At 42.7% G+C, this 20706-nt stretch overlaps 1 protein-coding gene across 1 annotated transcript; it reads left to right on the top strand.

Annotated features, from left to right (window-relative positions):
• Positions 1–18366: 18366 nt before the first annotated feature.
• On the top strand, positions 18367–20422 carry LOC310779393 (uncharacterized protein; the record flags this gene model as incomplete). Its single annotated transcript, XM_083639929.1, has 4 exons — positions 18367–18935; positions 19214–19328; positions 19909–20281; positions 20382–20422. The coding sequence occupies 4 exons, from the start codon at positions 18367–18369 to the stop codon at positions 20420–20422; spliced, it is 1098 nt and encodes a 365-aa protein (XP_083496055.1).
• Positions 20423–20706: the final 284 nt, after the last annotated feature.

The raw sequence follows: 20706 nt of genomic DNA, 5'->3' as shown, positions 1-20706 counted from the left end.
CAACCCCCGTCCCTTGCGCAGCGCATGTATGTGAGTTTGACTAACAACAAAGTGATATCCATTCTCCTGGCCGATTGTCACATTTGCCCATGGTCATTTAGAGGCACCAGTATTTCATAAACAGTTTAAAAGTTCTGTGGATGGATTTAATTTGAACGTTATGTTATAGCCTACTTCGGCTATAGGCGGAGGACAGATATGCGGTCGCTATGACGACCAGTTGTGGGCGGGGGTGGGCGGGGGCAGATGATCGGCCGTCGAAGCAGAACATCCATCGGGCCGAAACGAGTAGAGCCGAGTGGTGACGAGCTGTGCAGGGCTGTAAAATGTGGTGGAAATGAGCCATAAGTGGGATTGACTGCGGGTTCCATAATGGCCCCATGTCAATTGCCCATATGGGTTTCATGCAGGATTACACTTGGTCTTAGGTGGGGCCCAACTGGGTAACATACACAAAGTGGGCTTTTATTTGGAAGGTTTTGGGAATATATTTTGAAGGTTTAAAGTTTTTTTTTTTTTTTTGTGATCAAATGTTTTTTTTTTTTCACTTCCAGTTCACAGATCATTTCCATTACAAAAAAACAATCAAACAAGAACAAAACAATGATAAACAAACAGACAGACAAATAGTCAGGTAAAGCCATAAACTGGCAGCAAGCGACGCACCGAAATGCATCCATACATCCTAACCTAGATAGACTATAGTCCACAGGAATCCCAGCACAGAAAAATCAATAGACCCCCTCAATATCTCCTCAGAATCTCAATGCTAATTCCGCCGCAGCAGCAATAGGGGTGTGGATCACTAGGCTCATAAGGATTATATAAATTATTTAGATAGCAACCACTGACATCACCGACTGCCAAATTCAGAGCACCACCTGTAAAAGAAAACAAAAGAAGAAAAACAAAACAGACATGACGATAAATTAAATTGAAATTAAATGAAATTAAATGTATGGTGCAAGGGGGATCATCGAGCTCACAAAATTAATTCTAGGCAAAACATTCATCTTCACAATAGAAATACGGGCTTGAAGAGAATTTGGGAGGCTGGTCCACCTTTCTAAGTCTGATTTGATTTTGTTCCAAATGTCTGAATAGTTATAGGTTACAATACGATTTAGGGATGGGAAAATTTGTATTCCAAGATATTTAAATTGCTTGCACGAATATTAGCTGGGAATTGTAGGGCTTTAGCTGTATCATTAAGGGGCATTAAAGGAGATTTGTTCCAGTTAATCCTGAATCCAGATAAACAACCAAACTCCTCGCAGATGGAGAGCAGACTAGGCAGCAACTGCACTGGATTCTCCATGAACACCAACACGTCATCAGCATATAACGCTAGATGGTGAAAGGTGTTACCCACCGAAATAGGTCTTACAACAGTGGATTGTCGGATCATTTGGGCCAGGGGTTCTAGTGAAATTGCGAACAGCGCCGGACTCAAGGGGCAACCCTGCCGAGAAGACCTGGAGACAGGAAACAGTGCAGATGACAATTGACCAGTGAGAACAAGAGCAGAAGGGTTAGAATATAGAACCTTCACCATATGTATAAAGCCCACCCCAAAACCCATTTTTTCCATTACAGCCCACAAAAACGACCACTCCAACCTATCAAAGGCCTTCATGGCATCCAATGAAAGGACCGCAGACGGGGTATTCCTACCCGCCGCTGCATCAATTATGTGCAGGAGGCGCCTGACGTTGTCAGAAGCCAACCTGTTATTTATGAAGCCTGTTTGGTCAGAATGAACCAAAGTAGGCATATATTCCTGAATGCGTCTGGCAAGCACCTTTGCGAATATCTTAAGATCGGCGTTTAACAAACTAAGAGGTCTATAGCTGGCACACTCAACTGGGTCCTTGTCTTTTTTTAACAATAATGATATTATAGCCAAGTTAACATCCCTTGAGAAGCTCCCTTTGTCTATTGATGTTCTTATCATCTCTATAGAGGTCCGAGCTTGTCCCAGAATGTGATATAGAATTCGGGAGGTATCCCGTCTAATCCTGGAGATTTATTCCTTTGCATAGCTATTGTTGTCTCCTTCAGTTCAGCTAAAGAGATGGGAGCACCTAGTCTTTCAGCATCCGCCTCTGACAGTTGTGGCAGGTCCAACTGACTAAGAAAGTTAGAACACCTATCACTATCCAACTAAGTCTCCGACTGATATAGGTTAGAATAAAAGGTTCTGAAGGTTTCATTAATCTGTTTAGGATCAGTTGTAATATTACCGGCACAGGATCTGATGGAGGGAATATCTGCAAAGGACTCACTGGCTCTAATGCTTAAGGCCAAAAGATGACTAGGTCTCGAGCCATGAAAATAATAACGTTGCCTAGTCCTATGTATTAGGAATTCTGATTGTTGTTTGAGAATGTTATTTATTTATTTTTTAACAACATCTCGCTGAGTCTCTATTTGTCTTGTATAATTAGTCTGTAACATCGAATCCAGCCTGGCAAACTCACCCTCCAGCTCTTGCAATCTCGCAGACCTAGCCTTGCGCATATTTGAAGAAAACAGAGTGGTGTTGCTTCTAATAAATCCCTTAACAGCGTTCCATAGAATTCTGGGATCCTCCACCGAGCCTATATTGAAATCTAGGAATTCTTGCAGTCGTGAAAGAAATTGTAATTTATAAACCTCATTCCCTAGTAAAGAGTTGTTGAAGCGCCATCTAGCTGCTCTTTTAGATAAACTACCTATTATAACAATGCTGTAGACTGCTTTATGATCAGAAAGGGCTAGAGGAAGAAGAGTGGTATCGTTGATATTCTGAAACAACTGTGCCGATGAAAAGAGATCATCTATCCTAGAAGACGTTTTGTGCCTGCCTGAAAAAAATGTGTAATCTGTCAGAGAGGGGTTGAAAGCACGCCAAGTGTCTACTAATCCCAGACTCTCGGCCCAGGCTTGTAAAGCTGCGGACGCAAACTCCTGGTCCTTAGTGGCGGTCAAACTGGACCCTTCAGATGCCTGCCAGACAGCATTCATATCCGCGCCTACAATAAATGAATATTCAGTTAGCTGCAACATTTCTTGGGTGAGTGTACTATAAAATTCTCTATCAAATTTATTGGGGGCGTAGGCCGAAACAAAAGCTATCTTTCTCCCATACATTTCAGTTTTGGCAATCACTATTCTACCAATGTTGTCTGCCCAGACATCTAATACCTTAATTTTCAAGTTACGTTTACAAACGATGGATACCTGTAACGACAAGCCGCCGTTACTAGTGATCTTAAAACATAAATGTGATATTGAGTAAAATGGGGTATGAATAAATCTATATTTTGCACTGAATTAATTGGCAGATTGGCACACATAGCTTTGCACACTATTATACAGGTTAAATGAGCACAGTATTTTATAAACATTTATTTATTGATTGATTGATTGACTGATTACTGATTGTTGATTGCTCATGTGTTGCAGCCATCTTCACTTTGGTGTTCACAGCTCGGACGGTGGGCTGCCGCCTCGTCGTTCGCCTGTGAACAAAGAAAACAATAAGCATTGATTTATGACTCAATGTAGCGAAGGTGGTAATTAAAGAGTAAAGTTGTAAAACTCAAGACAATCATGTATGCTCAAACTTACCTGTGCCTCTTCTCCTCCTCCCAGGGTGGCCATCGGGCAAACAGTTCCCCAGGTGCTCTGTGCACCTATTAATAGTTCCCGGGAGGGTTACATCAAGTGGGAAGTGGGTAGGGGGAGGTTTGGTTTGTCTATTTGGGGATGTTTATTTTTGTGGTACATTTGGAGGTATGGTTTGGGTATATGTGGGTGTGTATGTATTTGTAGAGATTATGGGTGTGTTTTGGTAGTGGGTTTATGTGGATGTTTAGTCTCTGGGTTCTGATTTGTGTGTGATAGTGCCCTGTGGAGTTTGGTATGTGCCAGCCAGCTGATTGTCTGCTCACCCTATATAAATGTCTCAGTTGTGTTTGGAGGTGTTGCTGTCAGGTGTTGGTGCACTCTCTGTAAAAATGGTGCTGAAAATAAATTTGACATGTTAAACTGTCATCATGGGCTCTGCTCCTCCTCATTCTTCCTCCATGACCGCTCGGCATCCTTACAATACCCCTTTGCTTTTTGAATTAGCTGATGAAAATGCTATGGTGTGATAAAACCTATTGGCCATGCGGCCGTTATCCCTGTTTAGCAGATGCATTTCCTGAAGAAGAGCAACATCTATTTTCCTTCTCTTTAGCAAAGTCAAAACACTGGCCAGTTTGTGGGGCACATTTAAACCATCACAGTTCCGCACCAAAATAGACAATTCACCCATTAGATTGCATATTACTCATAATCATACTCCATGACCAAGACAGAGTGATAATCAAGTAGTATAATTAAAGAGATCTCTCCTCCATATCAGACTGTGCATGTTCCCCTAGACATAAAAATCCCATCCCCCGCAATTCCCCGTAAATCCCCATGGTGGCGCCATACTCCCAATAACGAATCCAAAACAACCCATGATGATATAAACTTATCCAAACACAAAAGAAAAAAAGACACAAATAAATGTTGATCCGCGATTGGAATGAACATAGGGCTGCTGGAGACTGAGCCGCCGCCCAGAGTTTAGACTAACATTATGAACCGTTATAAAAAATAAACATGAATAAGCAGTTGAAACAGCATCAGTTACTACAGGGTCGGATACACGCAGTTACCAGTAGAGCGAAGCTACAAAAATCTAAATTATATATATGCCTATATACAGTATATACATCTCGTCAGATTCCCCTTACAAAAATATTATTTTCCAGTATATATAAAATATACATATTCCAATACAGTCTATTCAAAACGGATTGCCCAAATAGACAAGATGAGTAAGGGTGCAGACCAGATAAATGCTGTAAGGCTTCAGGGTTCAAGATAATCCAGCCAGTAGACGAAATAAAAATCCAAACTAAATAAAGATGACGTTAGTGGCTGTCCTGATGATCCAAATCAAGTAAAACTGTCCGTATATCGATACATCCTGTTGAGTAACGAGCTTCGTTAACGTCTTAGAGTAACCGTGTACTGTAAACAGAGTCTCTGCTGTGATAACATGATGTGTCAGCTGTGCAGAAATGTCAAACGTTAGCAGCTAGAGCTAGCTAGGTAGCTAGCTACAGGTAGCTAGCCTAGGCTAGCTACCTGTAGCTCAACACCATGGAACAAGAACGTAAACAAAACAGTATCTGATGCTAACTGTTACTGTTAGCAGCAAGAGCTAGCCTGTAGCTCCACCAGAGCTAGCCACCGGCCAGATCAGCTCGAATCAGCCAACTCGAATGGTGCTCCCTACATGGCTGAGAGGAAATCCTCGGCTTTCTCAGGCGATTGAAAGGCCTCCATAACACCGGTCTTCGCTCTGATTTTGAGGGTAGCTGGATAGATGAGGAAGAACTCGATCCCTTTGGCTCTTGCTCTATCCATGGCTGGAGAGAAGGCCAGACGACGTTTCACCGTGTGGGCACTGTAATCCGGGGAAAATCGTACCTTCCGACCATCGATCAGATGAGGGGTTTTCCTTGCAGCGGCGAGGATATCTTGCCTGGTTGTGTAGCGGAGACAGTTGAATATCAGGGTGCGGCCAGTCATGTTAGCCCCTCCGGCACCATTGTAAAGGCGGTGTGCTCTCATACTTTCTCCCTGGAGGGGGCCTAGGGTAGGAAACCACTTCGGCACGGCTTGAGTGAGAAACTGAATGGCATTAGGCCAGCAAAGCATTAAGCACAGAAACACATGAGGAGAAAACACAAATCAAACTAGCCCATGTAAAGAAATAAGGATAATAAAGTTCTTCATTTAAACTAAATAGACAGAATAAACTGAGGAATAAAGATAAGGTATAACTAAAAAATTATTGTGAACTCAGGTGAATTTAATTGGGACAATTAGTGAGGAAGCCAAAGGGTGAAAACAATGACTAATCAGTGAGGGCTAAAAGCAGGTGCATGAGCCATATGAATGCTGATTACTGATACCACCTGCTCCCTTGCTCCCCCCAGTGACCAACATGACTCATGAGCCACCACCAGTTCAACTCTCAATCCAAATAAATCCAGCTCTGACTTTCTCAGCATGGCAACAATAGGTTGCTGACTTTCGATAGCCCCATTAAAGAGCCCCATTAAAGAGATACTCAACACCCCAAAATCAGAGGTATCAGCTCAGCCGTGGGTCATGTCAGTTTTTCAAAAAGGGGCGGTCAAGGTTTGAGACTTTTGAATCCGCCCACTCCACATTTTGTATAGGATGAACTTTCGTGGGCCGGGCAAATTTCAGAGCCAATGGCAGACCTCTGTGCAGTTCCTGCTCGAGCATGTGTGGTTTCATTCACAGCCAGCCTGCGCTGTGAACAGACCTAGACGAGTTGGCATAAGGAAGCTGACACTCATCTAGCGAGCAGGAGAAAAATGGAGACAGCGACCATAGATCACACGCCTCCTCAGAGGGCTCACTAGAGGTGGAAGATCCCCCCCCGAATACCCACCGAGCTCCACAGAATTAGCATTTTTATTTTAGGATGAGCATATCTTTTCATGTAGATAGCTACAACCTCATGCATTAAATCCTTCCATATACATACTATACGGACGGCACGGTGGCTCAGTGGTTAACACTGTTGCCTCACAGCAAGAAGGTCCCGGGTTCGAACCCCGGTCCGTCCCAGGTCCTTTCTGTGTGGAGTTTGCATGTTCTCCCCGTGTCCGTGTGGGTTTTCTCCGGGTGCTCCGGTTTCCTCCCACCATCAAGAAAGACATCTATGTTAGGGTTAATACTCCTGTCAGTGCCCCTGACCAAGGTACTGGCAAAAGAACTGGAGTTGGTCCCCGGGCACTGCACAGTGGCTGCCCACTGCTCCTAGTTATAGGAAGGTTCCTAGTAGAGGATGGGTCAAATGCAGAGGATGAATTTCCCCAAGGGGATAAATAAAGGATAACTTAACTTAACTTAATACATAGTATAATTGCCAATGATGATACAATAATTACAACTTTACTTATTGACATGGGGGCAGCAGACATTCATTCCCCTGGAATGTACTGGACTTTTGATATAACACTTTATATTGCCTTTCATTGTATTGATGATGTATTGATGTGATACATTGTAACCCTTGATCATGTCATTATGTGTGCCTTTGTATAATTGCGATTTGTTGTGTTTTGGTATTTTGGTAAAAACCCTCTGAACCGTTTGAAATAAAGATGTTTAAAAAGCCCCAAAAGCAGGGGCAGACAGCTGAACAGACAGAATACACGGGGCAGGTAGACAGACTGATAGAAAGAAGTTAGACCTCCAACGTAAAGCCAGTGTGGCCTATCCACGTCTCGACGAGAACTCTAGAATGAGAGGAGGGCCGTTTCTCAATAAGCGTTCTTGTGTGTTCTTGCGTTCTTGTGTCCCTGTGAAATTCCCGGATGTGTTCTCGACACGCCCACTTTACCGAGGATGCTCTGGTTGGTGACTTGTGTCAACTTAACAAGGCAGATATCCCAGCATGCATTTCGGCATAAACAGAGGCAGAACGCAGCAGAGAAGACGCCATAAGCTCCGGAAAGTTTTTTTTACAATTTAAAGTTTTATTTCATCACTAAATTAATTTCTGATGACTTTTGATGCCTACAAGCAGGGTAGTAGGTTTCAATAAGTGCCACTTTACGAACATTTATGGCGAAAAATGGCAAAAAGTTCCAGAGCACAATTGGCTGCATCTACATCAGCTGAGCTTTTTATTTGTGTAGTACTGCAGGCGGCCTCTGCACTGGTATTCCGCAATACCCTCAAGAACGCATCGTCTCAAACTGCCATTGGCGTCATGTGTGCTTGTGACCTAGCAAGTTCATTCTTCCAAGAACGACTAGCAAGAACGTTCTCCCCAAGACCCCAAGAACAAGAATGCATTCTTGGTATTGAGAAACAGCCGAGGTTAAATGGAGGTAAAAGCAGGTGGGCCATATGAGTGCTGATTACTGATACCACCTGCTCCCCGTCTTCAATCACCACTGCATAGCAGCAGACTGAGCCATCACTGACACCAGCCATCCTAGTGAACCAACATGAGTCACCACCAGTTAAACTCTCAATCCAAATAAATCAGCAGGAATGGCAACAATAGGTTGTTGACTTTAGATACCCTCATTAAGAGCAATCTGTTTGACATAATTAAGATGTTAGAACATGCACCATGCAAAATGAATACATACAAATCTGAGGAGTGGTTTCACTTTGACTTTTTAAAATTGAAAAGTTGAAATGTGATTAGGTCATTTCTTTTTAGAGCTCCATGGAGGAGAAATGACTGCAATTCTCAAATAACCCTCATTCAGTTTGGCCAGATTGTCGGGTCACTGCTATCCAATCCAATTTCAATAATGAGAGACTATGAAAGCTTTAATGATACAACAAATGTATTTTGGCGTATGGCTCCATGATATGATGACGCTCTCCTGAGATGATGAGAGGGCGTCGTCAGTGAAGAATAGGATAGGAAAATCCCCATAGGGAATTCTTCAATCAGGAGTCATGACGATGGTGGTGGTCAGGGGAGGAGGTGGGGTGAAAACAGCTGCTTCAGCGATGATGATCAGCAACTGAGAATGACACATGGCACATACACAAGCACATGGCAAACAGAGTAAAACATGGACCCTGATATACTACGCTGATTAGGTGATTGGGATCAGCTGGAGAGGAATACCTTGGGCTGATTGGTTATTGCCACATGTGTGGTAAACTGTGAATGGGTGAGGAGACAGCATCAGAGAAAGGGGGCAAGCCTAACAATGAATGGGTTATACAACCTCAAAGAAAGGGGGCGTGCACTGTGATATGACGAGAACTGGGCGTTGGCTGTTAAGTAGTCTTCATTATTGAAAATAGTCCAAGACATCATTTAAGTGTAAACTTAAAACTTATTAACAAATCATATGTATTTTTCCCCCTTATTCATTGTCATGCTTTTTCTGTTTGTGTCTAAAACCACATTTCTCTGTATGTATTATTAAATTAAAGTCCCTGGAAACCAAAATCCACAAAAACGTTCTAACTATGTTATTTAGGGTCTTATGTTAGTAATTTTGTGCCTCCGAAATTATTATACATTACTTTCAACCCAAAGCCTTAAAATCGCCACTTTTCTACAAGATTCTACAAAGTACTTCCTCATTGAAGACAGCAGTGCGCGAGGTGCTAAAACGCAGGAGCTTATGACGTCATAAGCTCTATATAACCTTTGTACACGCGTGCAATCCGCACCCACCTATGGCAAGTCCGTTCTTTGCCCCCAGTGACAGCGCTCCCTCGCTGTCCGTCTCCCTCCCACTCTGTGTGCCGTCTGCCAAGCGCTATGCTTGTGAGATTAGCAAGGTGTCGGGTTTCAGGCCATGCGCTCCTCTCTCTCTCTCTCTCTCTCTCTCTCTCTCTCTCTCTCTCTCTCTCTCTCTCTCTCTCTCTCTCTCTCTCTCTCTCACTAGTCCCGAGAGAGAGAGAGAGCACACAGAGTGGGAGACAGACACTCAGCGAGCCCTGTGGGGGCAAAGAACGGACAGAGATCTCTTCCTCTCAGAGCCGCGGAGCAACGCGCGAACACACACACACACACACACACACACACACACACACACACACACGGTGTGTGCACTCATCTCTCTTTCTCCGTTTCCCTCCCCCCTCTCTCTCGCGCTCTCCGAGAGACAGAAATTTCCCTGCTGTAGATGGGACACGCCCACACATTCCGCGGGAGAAAATACACTCTAAAAAATAATGAAATCTCATGAGTTTTGCCATGGCTGTCAAACCTAAATTTATATACTTTGCGACGTTCATCATCGTTCAAATTTGGCTGGTGGCTTATTAACATAGGGTCCTGTGATGTGATTAACTCAAAATGCTAAATAATAAAGAAATATTTCTGGTTTCCAGGGACTTTAAGCTATTCTTCATTCATGTCCTGTGGGTAAATTCATCCTCTGCATTTGACCCATCTAGGAACGTTCCTAGAACGAGGTGCAGCACTGTCCCCAGCACACAGATATCCACATGGGAGGGAGATACACCCCGCACTCAGAGAGCAAGTTCCTAGTACTCAATGTGTCTGGCTTAACTCTAAATCACTTATCTTAAAATAGTCGTAGATTTAGCCTGTTCTGGATTAAACAAAGCCGATTGCAAGAGGGTGGATCAAAGCTACTCTGGGACTAAATTGAAGCTTAAATTAATCCTCCAAAGCGGCAGGTTTAATTTCTGCTTAGTAGTGTTTGTGAAAGGGAGCATGGACTGTTTGGGAGCATGGACTATTTGGAATATCTAAATGAAGACCAATATGCACTACAGGGGCCAGCCAGACGAGTACTTGTGCATAGGAGTAATCCATTGAATCAGCTTGATGAAATAACTTTCCGAGACCGCTTTCGTATGTACAAAGAAAATGCATTGGAGATCATTACTTTGCTTGAGCCTTAGACTTTCCTCTCTGTCTCAAAGAGGAAGGCCTGTACCCAGTTCTCTCGAAGTTCTGATCACTTTGAGGCATTGAATTCACCGCAAATTGCAGCCCAAGCTTATGGGCTGATATATATGCCACCTCAAATTGAATTCGAATTGCTCAACTTGAATTCGAAATTTTTCATTTTGAATTTGAATTGCTCTTTTTGAATTCAAAATTTTTCATTTTGAAATTGAATTGCTCTATTTGAATTCGAATTTTTTTATTTTGAAATTGAATTGCTCTATTTGAATTTGAATTGCTCTATTTGAATTCGAATTTTTTCATTTTGAAATTGAATTGCTTTTATATTTTGAAATTTTTATTTTTTAATGTGAGTTGAAAAACTGAATCTGAATAGCATAATTTTAAACTGAATTTATTTGCTTTGAAATTATTCAGTTTCCACATTCCTATTTCAAAATTCAATTCAAAATTTTCAGAATCTTGTGTTCAAAAATTTCAACATGTGTGTGCGCCATCCGGGTCCTTCAAGGAGGAAGAGGAGGAAGGAGGAAGAGCAATCGAGCGCAGATTGACCGAACTCCTTTTTAGGTGAGGGGCCGAAGGCTGCTATCTGCTTTCGTTTTTGAGATGATCGATCCCCATTTTGAGGTTAGATGCTTTTTTCATATGAACTAAATAAAATTCTTCTGAACACGATTCCGTTTGTTGGCAGCCTCAAATCGAACGCAGTTTAATGAAAACGTAACTTATTAGATCAGGGAAACGTTATGGCAGTGCTATCGCAAAAACCAATCAAATGCTCGTTTTAGCGTCACATGACTTGAATCAGCCAATGATATTGCCGCAAACAGGACGTATAGGAAGTGTGAACAAACCATAACAAACGCATCACAGAACGAAGCCGCTGGTAAGTCTGTTGAGATAATGTTTAGCGAATATAATTCATAATCGTTTTAATAGTAATAGTAATACTACTTTGCTACATCTTTGATGCACTCAATATTGGCAACCGGCTAGTGTTAAATGAATTGTCATCACACAAGTTGTCTCTTTGCTGGTGTTAGGCTACAGCTAACACCATGTTGGACGTTACCAGAGTGGGAAATTAATTATTTTGCGTCTTAAATCTACCAGCCACTTTAGTATTTCACCAGCATTTAGCTGCAGTGCTAGATTCTCACCCTGCACATAAGGCTGCTGTTGCAGTAGTGGCCTTGTGTCCATTCTAGACAAGGAAGACAAACCCCAAGACTGTGTTACAGTAGGCTAAGTGTATCTTGTCCTATAATTGACCAGACTAGACAGAGGTTGAAGTAGAAGAGATAACATTTATTACAAACGTTTACATCATCTGCAGCTCACCAGTTACTCGTGTCAATATTTTAACCTAAAATGTTTTAGCATTGATTTTTAAAAGAATTGCAAAGAATAACAGTTTTATGTTCTCCTGTAGGATGTGTTTTGGAGAGCATTGATAAAGGACTACCAGTACATCCCAGATCTCCAGAGCCTGAACAACGTTTTCTGTCAAGCTGCGAATGAGGGCTAGGTGTGACAGGAAACATGTCGTCACAGATTGTCTTTTGAAATGTAGCATATGAAATATAGCCCAATTAATTATAGTATATAGTAATCTTATTTTTTCCAACTAGAAAATGTTCAGTTTGTAGCAGCAAGGTGCATACCTCTGACACTAACACTGTGTTAAACTGTAAAGGTGGAGGTTACAGGTGTAGCCTCAGCAAGTGAGACATCCAGGTGGAATGAGGAGGATTCAGAGGAATTAATGCCAAGCGTTTTTATTTACAAACCAAATCCCTTGATTAATGATGGAAAATCATGTGGACAGATGATTTGGCCTAAAAGACAAACAAGGTATTAACAAAGGATTTGATCAAACAAGGGAAAACAAATTAAACTGTAAAGTAATATAATAAATCTAATTCAAATCAAATACTCAATCAATATTCAAAGGAACTAACTATAATAAACTAACACTTCAAATGATGCATCTGCACATGGACAATCAATTGGGAAGAACAGAGCAGAGCAGCCTCCTCTCAACAGCATACATGGCCTACTGAGCTTCACCCAATCAACCACCCTTTATTGAGCCCATGTGCAGCTCAATCAGGGCCCCAGGTGGGGCTGAACTGGTGGGGGGATTTTGTACAACTAACATTTAAAAAAGTCTAACATTGAAGTATTTTTGACTCTGAAGAAGACTAGAAGAAGATTACCTGTCAAAATGTCACTCAGCCCCTATTAATAAACGTGCAGACAGAAAAGAGTGCTCCATATGTCTTTACTCCAGGCAGTCTGTGAAGTGCCCAGGTAAAACTTCTTTCTATGTAGGTTCCACTATAACATTTCTAAATTAAATGCTGCCGGTCACTAACACTAACCCATCTTTGCAGGCCACATCATCAGTGCACACTCATATTCATGCAACTCCATTATTCAGCACTGTAAATGTTACTGTTGCAAACAGTATGAATAGTTAATTGATTGTGTCCCACATCTGTTATTTTGGAATAAAAAAATATTCTATGCCCTGAAATGTAATGTCATGCATAATTACTTAGATTTTCTGACATCACATTAGGAGGGGTTATGCATTGTCATTTATGCTGTGATGGTAAATAAAAGGCACATATAAATGTCCTTATTTATTACAGGTAAAACCAAACATGAAACTACTAACAAGTACTGTACATGTTTTATAAAATTGAATGATAGCCTGCATATCACTGTATAGATTAAGACTGTTCTTCACAGACACAAATATCAATATGCAAGATGATTGGCAGGGTTCCTACATGCTTTCCATTTTTAAATTACATATTTTCCCATGCAGACCCTATGTTCTTGACTGGATTTGATTTATGTAGGTATTTGATAATGCATAGTGACAGCAGCTAGATAGTAAATAGCATCCCTCTATCTGAACATTACTCACATCAACAAAAACTGGACTCAAAGTGGCTACAACATAAAAGCTGTCTTCCCCAACGTCAACGACGGGTCTTCATCCCATACAACGAGCAAAATGATGTGTAGTAGCATGGAGACACAAGAGTATGGTGGTTGCAGAACATCTCTCCAAATCTGCGGGTATCTGCTGCAGTCTGCAGGTTTGGGTCCGTGATAGACACAGCTAGCAGTTGTCCTGTTCCCCATCCCACCGTCACAGTTAGTCATCGCCAGAGGCAATGTTCTCTCTTCTTGGAATCTCTAATAATAGAAAACACAGTAGTTACTGTATGTTACATGTGTGGCCAGCGTTGCTAACCTAGCTTCTGAAATGTTTACAGCTAGAATTCATTAGATCGATAATGCTACCGTAGCCTAATCTAGCTAACGTTAACGTTACCTCCACCTCGCTAGCTATAGCAACATACTGTTCTAGCTACAGCCTACAAGGAAAATTCATTCATTTATCAAATGTCTTTATCTTACCAAACACAATTACGCTAGTTTCTGAGATAATATATAGTGTGGCATATACCTGTGAATAACATGTAATGTAAATGCTCAACATTGTGCGTTTATTCTTACCTGGAAATCACACATCAATCCGTAGCTTGTTTCTGTGGCAGTTAGCCTAGTTGGCTAGCTAGCCAACTAGGCTAAGCGCCACAGAAACAAGCTCAGCTGGTGTAGCTACGTTACGTTATGCCGGTGAAAATACATGGTAACCAGTTGGTATTTACCGTGGTTGGTGTCCTCTCGTCCATGATGATGAGCAGACAATGGAAAGACTGGCGGGCGGCTAATTTAATACATCCGCGGGAGCAAAGACCTGTGGTGTAAGGTGTAATCTCAGTACATGATGTTGACCTGTTGATGATGTCACGGGGTCGGGGGAGGATCAGTTCCGGGTTCACGAGATTCGCTGTCATGTACTGTTCAATGATATATACTGTATAAACATCCTTGTTCAACTCAAAGTGGTCTTCTATGATTGTAGCGAACCTGAATACAACAAGACCAAATAGTTCTAGCGGGAGTGGGTGTGTGGTGCCTCGGCCAAAAAGGAGTTAGGTCAATCAGCGCTCGATTGCTCTTCCTCCTTCCTCCTCTTCCTCCTTGAAGGACCCGGATGGCGCACACACATGTTGAAATTTTTGAACACAAGATTCTGAAAATTTTGAATTGAATTTTGAAATAGGAATGTGGAAACTGAATAATTTCAAAGCAAATAAATTCAGTTTAAAATTATGCTATTCAGATTCAGTTTTTCAACTCACATTAAAAAATAAAAATTTCAAAATATAAAAGCAATTCAATTTCAAAATGAAAAAATTCTAATTCAAATAGAGCAATTCTAATTCAAATAGAGCAATTCAATTTCAAAATGAAAAATTTCAAATTCAAAAAGAGCAATTCAAATTCAAAATGAAAAATTTCGAATTCAAGTTGAGCAATTCAAATTCAATTTGAGGTGGCACATATATCAGCCCATACAAGCTCTCTTCTTCTTTTGCTCAGTAGCAGCAGTATGGTTCTTACTTTCTATAGGACGAATCAGCGTGACGTCACTTGCCACCCAGAAATGCGGAACCCTGCGGCAGTTAATAGTATGAGTTGTGCCAAACAAATGTTAATATCTCAAAAACTATACATCACATCGCTTATATTTGGACATTCTGAGTGAGAGCAAAATTAGCTCAAGAGTTTGAAGTATAATATATGCATGTTGTGTTAAAGTTGTGTGAACTATCGCAGTTTTTTAAATGTAAACAGTTAGTTGGCTAGAGTCAGACACTCAAGCCTCGCGCCACTTGGGCTCCATAGGGTTCCATTGCCGTTGCCACCCAGTGACGCGGTTTGTTTACCAAAATGCTGCTTGGCTGATCCCTCGTATGACTGGATGGTTTGCCACAATTTGTTTTAGTAGAGTTTTTTCATACTCACTATAGTTTTTGAGCGAGTTCTTCTGCCATTGTTTGGACTGAAGATTCACTCCAGTCATGGTGTTTTCAATTCTATTCCAGGTTTTGTTGAGCACCATTAGACCAACAGCCTTTGCTCCTAACTTAACCTAATGAGGTTTGACCCAGGTGTTCTCATTTAGGCTTACTCCAGGACTCCATAGTCTCAAGTCAGATTTAAGCCACGTTCATGCAAGCCACTAAAATGTCCTAGTTTAACTAGTCCAAATTAGGCCTACTCCTGGCTTAATCTAAGCCTTGTCTGCGAAACCGCCCCAATGTGTCTGGGCTAAACGGGAGTTAAAAACCGGAATCTATGAACACAAATGTTCTATATGCGACCATGATGAGAAATAATCAGTTGCAAGACATTTTAACTCATTGAGTGCCAGCCACTTTTGGAGAACGGACGCTCCCAGTGCCAGAGTTTCAGAGCGTTTTCAGTGATTTCTCGAGGCCCACAGAATATTGTGTGATATTACTATGTAAACACCGAACACGCACAAAGAACGATGAGACTCTATTGTATCAGCAGCAAAAAAAAGTTTATTGATATCATTTTCCGTTCTTTAGTTATCAGCCGGAGAAGATAGGTCAAAAACAGAAAAAATTGGCGTTTCCATCTAGAAGCTGAGATATTGAGCCTTTTGTGAAATATAGCATTTCAAGCAAATCACTGACTCTGAGGGGACTGCTCCCTAGTCCGACACCTCACGAGACCGAATTTGGGTTAGGGTCTGGGGGAGGTTAGGTTTAGGCGTGGGGGTGGGAGAGGTTAGGTTTTGGGTTAGGGTCTGGGGGAGGTTAGGTTTAGGCGTGGGGGTGGGAGAGGTTAGGTTTTGGGTTAGTGAAAAACGGGGAATATAATGCCTCTTTTTTCGGACTCGTGAGGTGTCGGACTCGTGAGGTATCGGACTCGTGCCATGGCACCGACTCTGAAGCTAATATTTCCTGACCTGAAACATCTGAACAGTAATTTCCTTCAATATAACAGCACCCCCACCCCCCTCGACTGCAAACTCCTCCTCCGTGGGTGTGGCTCTGGTGGCTCTGCTCGTTCTGAGTGCTGCGTGTGTCAGGCGAGTCTCTGCTGCCTGGATGGCGGCCGCTCGTCGGGGGAGTCTGGATCGGGCTCGCTCGTTTCTGGGGTTTCGGTTGTGAGCTGGGATGAAGCTGCGTCCGATTCTGGGCTTTCTGGGCTTTCTGCTGCGCGTTTCAAAGTGTGCTGCACCCAGAGTCTATTTTCGGAGCCCCCCACCGTTGTGCGCCGGCTCCCAGCGCGACAGCGAAAAGCCAAACGATTCTCATGAGAATGGTTTCATCACGGCTTTTTCTGCTGTTTTTCCTCGCCTTTCTCTAATCTGGAGAGCACTGTCGCCACCTAATGGGTCCGTAAAATAGCTTTTACACATTCAACATGCACCATACTTTCACAGGTGATGGATCTGGCTTTGATCCACGTCCCACCGTCAAAAAACGCAATTGACGAACATACTCGTCCTTGGCACTCTACGTTACTAAACCAATTGACGAACATACTCGTCCTTGGCACTCAATGAGTTAATAGCCTGAAACACAGTTTGAATGACCTGCATTATATGGGCATTGAAACAGTGAATATGCCACGTAGAGGGGGCAACAGAGACAACATCCTTCTTCAGAGAGAGACCTTTTGGAGGATTCACGCTCTTAATACCCTCATTCCCAACAGATTGAATGAGGAGATTTCATTTACTTGTCTTTTAGACATCATAGGCATGTCTTACGGAGATATTAACAAATGTGTTAATAGCTGGGCTGGGATAAGAATTTTGATGACTGCATGGGAGGAATATAATTCAGTATACACATTAGATGCACTGTGTTATCCCACTGGTCACTATTGTTGCGACCATAAAACTCACCTTTTCACCTACTTTTCCATGAAAATTAAAAAAATAAATATGATTGATTATTTCAAAGGGTTACTAATGACACATGATTCAGATATTTTAATGTCTGGGAAAATTCTGGATTAAATGGGTTAACAATTCAACTTTATTGTGATTTGGTTGTAGAGTTTCCTCAGTCAAAGTGAGGCAATAATTTTGGGTGTAATAAACATTTTTTACCACCAGGTTGCAGTTATACATGCAATGGGACTGCTGCTGGGTGTAGCAGTAAGCAGTAACTCAAGTTTGGTTAGGCAACCTGTGATTATCCTCCTTTCATCATCATCATCAGTATATAAATGGGAGCTAGGGCTCTGTCTGTCTGTTTCTCGGTCTCTCTGTCTGTCCCACTGTGATTGTCCCACTGTGACATCATCAGTGATGTCATACATCCCACTGTGACATCATCAGTGATGTCATAAATCCCAATTGTATATGCATGCTGCTGTCTATAGTCTCCATTCACTGGACACTGTTTATCCTGGTGCTCTGAAATGGAAATTAGTGTTTAAGAACACCCAGTATGCAGAAATTGTCAAATACACCATTTTTACAATAGGCAGAAATGACACATTTGTACTGCATGCAAAAAACTGCATAGCCACTTTCACACATGAACTCCGGATCAGGTGAGGGTTGCCCCCCACTGAGCCTGCCCCGGATGATGGGTGAATTGTACCCTTTCACACATGAGGCATGTTGCATTCACACATGAGTAGCACCTCCGTAGAGTTTGACCGAGCCTGGGTGGAGAGGGCGGGGGGGAGGCGGGGACATGCTGGGAGTGGGGGGTGACGTATATATTGTGCTGCGGAATTCGTCACAGCCAGAATATCAACAAACAGCAAAGATGGCGATACCCACTGCTGCAATATTATTGAGCATCCACCAGTTCTTAGTCGCACGACGCGCACGTTATCAGCAACGCTTCAATGAATGGGAGGAATTTGAAGCGAATCTACGTGCAAGCAGAAGAAGATGCCAAGAAGATATAACGCTTCACGCACAAAGAGTCTGCCGAAGAAAGATGGCTCTGCTGGCGTTCCGTGTGCTGCAGCGGGAGAGAGCTATGTGGAAGCGAGAGAGACCGGGTGGTGAACTATTCTGGCAAGATGCTTTGAGGAACTTTGACGATGTGGAATGGAAGCGTCATTTTCGCATGTCCCGCGGCACGTTTGAGTATGTGCTGAGTCTGGTGGCACCGGCACTCGCACGAAAGATCACGCGGTGGCGAAAGCCACTAGAACCACGTCTGAGACTTGCTGTTGTTCTTTGGTGGTATGCCACGCCAAGCGAGTATCGATCAATCAGCGTTATCTTTGGTGTTGGACTGTCAACTGTATGCGGACTGGTGCGTCAAGTTACATCTGCTTTGATGGACAAAAAAGTCTACAATCGTTTCATCTACCTGCCGGAGGGGGAACGACTCCAGAAGACCTTTGATGGTTTTGCTGACCGGGGCTACCCGATGTGTGCAGGGGCGATCGATGGAAGCCACATTCCCGTTATAGCTCCGAGGGAGGATCCAACTTCTTACTACAATCGGAAAGGCTGGCATTCCATTGTCCTGCAAGGGGTTGTAGACCACAATTTCTGGTAAGCTGTTCTATAATACGTATTCATTATTAGCTCCTGTCTGATAATCACACACACACACACACACAGAGCGATAGTACATACTGTTACATAATAACAGAATAGATATAGTATGTAATATAACTTATTACATAGCCTGTTATTCTATTGCAAGGCCTCTTTTAGCTGCAATGAGGAGGTGCCAGGAGTAATTTTACACATCTGTGTTACAACAGTCAATTGAGTATAAACAAGTGCAATGTGGTCCATTGTGTTCATGCTGGTTGTTTTGTGTTCAGCTTCACAGATATATACGTGGGTTGGCCTGGACGAACACACGATGCAAGAGTGCTTGCCAACTCTCCTATCTTCAACATGGCAGAAGGAAATGATGGTTACTTGTTCCCCCGGGAGGTATGTAGCACCTATGAATTTTTTTCCCACATGTTCCTAGCCTCAACGCGAGACTCATCAGTCATTCTTCCTTCAGAGTCTCGGTTGCACGGTCCCTCCAGCCACTGCAATGTCGGTGAAGCGGCTGCATGATATACACGCTATCAATCACAATAAAACTGTACCCACCTCCAAGACAATGTTGTTATCCATGGGATGGGTACCCTGGCACTCCCAAATAGTGCGTACTTTCCAATACCGAGCACTTTTTCACATGGCAGACCCGATGCTCAAAATTGTAAACTGCACTACACCCTCCCTACCACCCAAACCTCGGCACTGCATGTGAAAAAGGGCTCGGTATTAGAAAGTATGCACTATTTGGGAGTGCCAGGGCACCCACATCATGAGGTGGGTACAGTTTTATTGTGATTGATAGCGTGTATATCACGTGCAGCTACTTAGCTGGCGTTGTGGTGGCTGTAGGGGCCGTGCATCCGAGACACGCGTTGAGGCTATGTTCCCAGCAGCCCAGTGTAGTACTAGTAGGTAACAATCAAGCCTAGCACAAGTGTAAACTCTAATATATGTTTCTGCACAGAAATCCATTGATGTGAACGGTGTGGAGGTACCCGTACATCTCATCGGAGATGCTGCATACCCTCTCAAGAAGTGGTTGATGAAAGGCTTCACTCATCACCATCACCTGACTCCCGAACAGGACAACTTCACCTTCCGTTTGAGCTCAGCGCGAATGGTGGTTGAAAATGCGTTTGGACGTTTGAAGGGTCGTTGGAGGTGCCTTGCAAAGCGGAATGATGTGCTCATTACACTAATGCCAGACATTGTTGGAGCCTGCTGCATTCTGCACAATGTGTGCGAGATCCAGAAAGACAATTTTCTGGCAGAGTGGAACCTTGATCCAGCTGGCCTCCCAGAACAGCCTGAACCAGAGCTGCACCCGCCCCAGGCAGGTAGCACACAGCGGATCAGAGAGGCTATGATGACCATTGTTCCACCGCGCAGGGTCCGAAACTACACACAATTTCTTAAGTGTTGCTCATCTGCACACAGCCTGTGTTTTATTCACCTTCCATGTGGCCTGTGACAGCTAACAGTTCACGTGTTAATCGATATTGTTTGTATTTCTTTAGTTATTTTTCCCCCCTCGAATATATTGATTTTTCATTATCAGGGGCAGTCCAAAGTTTGGAGAGTTTGGATTTTTTTTTATTGTTCTTTGTTTTTTTCAATCATTTTATATCAGTTTAGGAACGTACAAAAAGTTGTGGACCAAAGCAACTCAGCAGGCAACTATAGCCTAATAACAAAGCGAAAAATGAGCTGCTTGGAGTTTAAAGATAAATAAATGTAATAAGAAGTAATTTGTACCTGCGTA

Source organism: Poromitra crassiceps (assembly GCF_964638095.1).
Source record: "Poromitra crassiceps genome assembly, chromosome: 7".
Classification (NCBI taxonomy): Eukaryota; Metazoa; Chordata; class Actinopteri; order Beryciformes; family Melamphaidae; genus Poromitra; species Poromitra crassiceps.
Note: the sequence above shows the minus strand (reverse complement) of the source record. Positions and strands in the feature narration are given on the sequence as shown.